We start from the raw sequence: 5,257 nt of genomic DNA on the forward strand, positions 1-5,257 counted from the left end.
GTTTAACTGAAGTAAAACGGGTTTTCCCCTTGCTACGGATGTCTGCCTAGTTCAGTTTAGCCACATTCCGCTACAGTTCGCCTTTATTATCAGTTCGAAATGGGGTGGTTCCATAATACCCGCAGTGTTCCATAATATCACCTTCTCCTCTATATTAACAAGTAGTTTGGTTTAGACACCGAGAAATTAATAATAAACACTGATTAAATGAAAAATATCTTTCGCTTTGTAGTTCACGTCTCTCTCGAAATTTTCTAACAAATGTTTATAAAATAATTTATATTTAAAACTCACCAATAATTTATAATTTACCTTTATTTATTTCTAGGTATACCTCAGTACACGAAGAGGTTGTTGGGTAATGCACAGAGTGGGAGACAACGGAAGACCATTCGACGAAATCTTCACTACTCGATTTCTAAATATATTATTCAATTTGGTTCCTCTCAACATATCGAGCTGGTATATGGAAAGATATTTGAATAAGGCTTTCGATCACGAAACTTACCAGTTAAAGCCCAAACACAGATTCTTTCAGCAACATCCCATGGTTAGCGACGCATTACCAAACAGAATTTTGAGTGGTACGGTCACGGTCAAAGGGGATATCGAACGTTTCGAAGAAAACGGAGTACTTTTCAAAGGAGACTCCGAAGTCACCGAAGTAGACCACGTCATTCTGGCCACCGGATACCAAATTAAGTTTCCTTTCTTGGATAAGAAGATAGTAGACACCACGGATAATCGAGTAGAATTATACAAGTTCGTATATCCTCCGCATCTGAAACATCCCACTTTAGGCTTCATGGGTTTGATAGAGTCTGTAGGAGGCGACTTTCCCATCAATGAAATGCAAATTAGATGGTTTGTTCAAGTTCTAGTGAAGAAGGTTCTTTTTCCCAGCGAAGAAGAAATGAGAAAAGACATCAAGAAACAGTTGGAAGCAATCGGAAAGCGTTACTACGATGCAAAACATCACACCATCCAAGTGGATTACATCGATTACTTGGACGAATTAGCTTCGTTAATCGGAGCGAAACCCAACTTCGTGAAGATGTTTTTCACCGACCCAAAGTTATTTTGGGCATTGATGACCGGTCCGAGTCTTCCTTATCAATACAGACNTTTATGGATAAAATAAAATCTTGAAATTCGGTAAAAGTCACGCGCTTCAAATACACCGATCGAGACGCGCGACGTCGCATATTAGTTCTGTTAATCTCATCCAGTCTGTTAAATACAATCACGTACAAGCGTACAAGCGAGTATTTATTTTGTTTTTATATCATAATTGATAACTCTTATTATTTATTTACAATTTAATTAGACTACCGTAGCAATAATGGATATGTGGTTGAAAACTGGTAAGCTCCATTGCACGGATTGCGGAACTAGTTTCGCTACTACTGTTGATAACGAACCAGATGTTATTACCAAAAAGTTGTCTGGTAATTCGGAGTTACCCGTTTGTAAAAAGCGGAAGTATAATGAAGAATACATAAAATTTGGTTTTACACGGATGGGTGATAAAAATGAACCAAAAAGGTTACGCGTCGAGTGCGAACGTGTGACGCGCAATAGCGGTTTAAATCCCGCAAAATCGAAAAGACATTCGGAAACAAATCAACCAACTTTACAAAATAAAAATGTTGAGTATTTTAAAAGAAAATGGAATGAGTCGAAGAATAGAAAAAAAGACAAAAAAGTCCTTTATGAACTTTGTTAAAAACGATCGTGATAATGCTTTGGAAGTATCGTATCGTGTCAGTTATGGTAATGCTCAACAGGGCGAAGCTTATACGATGGCTGAAAAATTAATTGAGCCACGCGTAAAAGATGTAGTTACTACCACGATTGGGGAAGAACGCGCTAAATTAGTCGATCGTATCCCCCTTTCGGATACTACAGTTTAAAGGCGTGTTAAAGATACGTCTATTTTTGTGAAAATGAGCTCGTAAGACATTCGCCAGCTTCCGAACACGGATTTACTATTCAACTCGACGAAACTACAGATATAGCTGGATTAGCCATCTCGCTCGTTATCGCGAGATATATCCGCGGAATGGCTACTCGAGAAGATACGCTAATTTGTAAAAGTTTGCCAACTGGAACAACTGCGTAAGAAATTTTTAATTTGATAAATTCATATTTCAAAAAGCAAGATATATATGGGGATTTATGTCATCAAGCACGTGCCGATGGAGCCGAGGCAATGCTCGGTAAATTGAACGGCGTAGTCGCACGCGTGAAACAAAAAAATTTTCAGACGAGAAGTACTCATTGGTACTAATTGTCGTCTTCGTCGACGGGCTTTGGCAGTGACGAAAATGCCAGAAGAGCTAAAAGACGTACTTAATGATTGCGTTAAAATTATAAATTTTATCAAATCAAGACCATCAAATTCGAGAGTTTTCAATTTATTGCGTGAAAATATGGGAAGTTTATATAAAACACTACTGTCGCGCGCAGACGTCCGTTGGTTAACTCGTGGAAAAGTGTTAGCAAGGTTTTGCCAATTAAAAGATTAAATAAGAATTTTCTTATCCGAACCTGCGCCTCAATTATAACAAAAATTAAATGATGCAGTTTGGATTCAGAAAATGGTATATCTAGCAGATATTTTTACCTATTTAAACGAGCTCAACGCGTGGCTCCGAGGAACAAATATCAATATTTTCAGGGTACAAAGTAAAATCGACGCTACTCTTTTAAAATTGAAATTTTGGGTAGTTTGAATGCTTTCCTAATTTGCACAATATTTTAGTAGACGGTAACGCTAATCTCGATAAAAATGTAAAAAATAATTTGGTCCAACATTTATAAGATCTGCAAAAAAACTTTTGCCAATGCTTTCTTGTTCAAAAAGAAAAATTATCTCGAATTGAAAATCCTTTTCGAGACTGCCACACCTCCGAACTCCATATGAAAGAAAGAGAAGGACAAATTGATACGTCGACCGACACTCGATTGAAACTAAAATTTAATCGAATTGATATTATGCATTTTTGGATCGACATTAGGAACGAATATCCTGAAATTGCCAAAAGAGCCGCGAAACATTTAATGTCATTTGTATCGACCTATATATGTAAAAAGTCTTTCTCTTTGTATGCAGCCACAAAAACAAAACACAGAAACTGATTAAATGCCGAAGATGACGTTAGGTTGCGGATTTCGACAATTATTCCCGATGTAAAAATGCTTTGCGATAAAAAATAACCGCAGTCGAGTCATTAAAAGAATTTTCTTTTCATTAATTTGTTATAATATAAAATATTGTTCCTTTTGTTAATTATTCATAAAATGTATTCTAGAAAATAAATAAAATAAAACCCCATTCGCTACCTGACTATTCGTTGTTTTATTAAGATGTTTGTATTAAGATTAAATAAAGATACGAGAATAATTTTGCAAATTTGAGTAGAAAAAAGCTTTGATAAACTATTTTATCCGCTACTTAAACACGAGGTTCCTTCGAGAAAACCCTGAGCTCGAAGGGTTCCCGAAAGTGTAAAAGGTTGAAGGCCCCTGTTCTAGACGATAAAAGTCGAAAACGTCCTTTGAAATTTCCTATTTAGTTTCTCGCTCTGGTTTTATCGTTTATTTCTTTCTCAAAGTTTCGGTAGAAAATAATGATACGAAGCCCTGTCGATATTTGAAACAGAATTTGTAGCAACATTCGTAATAAATTATTTTATTTATTCTACTTTTAATCAATCCAAACTTTTCTGATAATCACCGCTTTTCTGTTAGATAATAAATATTAAAAGTGCATTGGTAGGGATGTATACTCGTCCATGTTTATATTTTCTGCTCTGGTTTAAAACTTCCAGAGCCCCGATTCAACCAGATAACACACGTGATACGATCTGTATTCGCCTTATCATATTCTGATAAAAAAACCGAATGTAAGCTTAAAACACGACATAAAACCTGTCGAAGACCAGTATATCCCCATTAATACTAACAACTACAGGAGAATCACGCGGGATTAAACATGCGTGTAGCCGTTGTAGGTGCGGGTGCTTGTGGCTTAGGAGCCATTAAAGGCTGTAAAGAAGAAGGTTTAGACGTAGTTTGCTACGAGAAAACCGACAATATAGGCGGTCTGTGGAGATACAGAGACGGCGACGAAGAGGGTTTGGCTTCGGTTACAAAATCCACTATCATCAACACCAGCAAAGAAATGACTGCAATCAGTGATTTTCCACCTCCAAAAGAGTATCCAAATTACATGCATAACTCCATGATGTTCGAGAATATTTGCCTGTACGCGGAGAAATTCGATTTAATGCCGCACGTCAAGTTCCACCATCGAGTGGAGAGGATCGTTCCGGCCGACGACTACGATTCGACCGGCAAATGGACAATTACAACAGTAAACTTGAAGAGTACAGAGGAGCGAGAAGAGACTGTCGATGCGGTTATGGTATGCACCGGCCATCACGTGTTTCCAAATATCCCTACTTTCCCCGGACAGGAAAAGTTTAGAGGAAGCATCACTCACACTCACAGTTATAAAACACCGAATGAATTCGAAGGAAAAAGAGTCGTAGTGGTAGGAGCGGGAAATTCTGCAGGCGACGCCGCTGTGGAGACCAGTTCTGTCGCTCAAAAAGTAAAAATTAAAACTTTTATAAGTTATTTATTTACTATAATGTATGTCATTTTTCATTTTACCTGATTTATAGGCGTTTTTACATATAAAGACATGCGCGTGTTGAAAGAAGCTCATTATGACCCGTAATACAGTAGAGCGTCGTTTATCCGAAACATCGGTTAACCGAAACCATTCCAGTCGGCAAATTTAAATTTTCGCTAGTGCTGTAGCGCTGCAATCTTTGACTATATCTTGGGCTACTCCAATATTTTTTTTGTTGGTGTGTGTGTTTTAGCTGGCAGCACTGGCCCTTTTGTATGGTGTTTTTCTGAGGACTGTGTGTGGTGCCGAATCGAATGTTTTTGATACTAGATCAGGGGTGGCCAACCTTTTGCATACCATGCGCCAATTTTTTGATAGACGAGTTCACATGCGCAGTGGCGTACCGTGAGTGTTAGCAGCCCGGGGCGAAAAAAAATTTCGGCCACCCCTTATTTAGGTATTTCAATTTATAAGACGAAAGTTCAGATTTGCCACAGAACAAGCAATGAAAAATGCGGTTGTAGTGTAGCTACCCGTATAAAATAGTTCTATATGACATCAGTGGTGTACATGAACACGAATGCATCGTGTAACGTACAAGCAAAAAAAAAAAAA

The 5,257-nt window shown here is 37.7% G+C and overlaps 2 protein-coding genes and 1 pseudogene across 2 annotated transcripts in view; all 3 read left to right on the plus strand.

Moving 5' to 3' along the window:
- Positions 1–1,141, plus strand: part of LOC111629471 (dimethylaniline monooxygenase [N-oxide-forming] 5-like) — an 8,527-nt gene extending 7,386 nt beyond the window's left edge. The window contains exon 2 of the mRNA XM_023373388.1: positions 329–1,141. Within this exon, the coding sequence (XP_023229156.1) occupies positions 329–1,141 (813 nt within the window). The remainder of the gene's footprint in view (positions 1–328) is intronic.
- A 201-nt stretch (positions 1,142–1,342) lies between these two features.
- LOC111629472 lies at positions 1,343–2,823 on the plus strand (annotated as a pseudogene).
- A 1,127-nt stretch (positions 2,824–3,950) lies between these two features.
- The window catches only part of LOC111629500 (dimethylaniline monooxygenase [N-oxide-forming] 5-like), a 5,307-nt gene continuing 4,000 nt past the window's right edge, over positions 3,951–5,257 (plus strand). Inside the window, exon 1 of the mRNA XM_023373418.1 lies at positions 3,951–4,618. Coding sequence (XP_023229186.1) covers positions 3,998–4,618 — 621 coding nt within the window. The 5' untranslated portion in view covers positions 3,951–3,997. The remainder of the gene's footprint in view (positions 4,619–5,257) is intronic.

The sequence above is a fragment of the Centruroides sculpturatus genome, unplaced genomic scaffold (assembly GCF_000671375.1).
Source record: "Centruroides sculpturatus isolate CEXI.00-Female unplaced genomic scaffold, Cexi_2.0 scaffold85, whole genome shotgun sequence".
NCBI lineage: Eukaryota > Metazoa > Arthropoda > Arachnida > Scorpiones > Buthidae > Centruroides > Centruroides sculpturatus.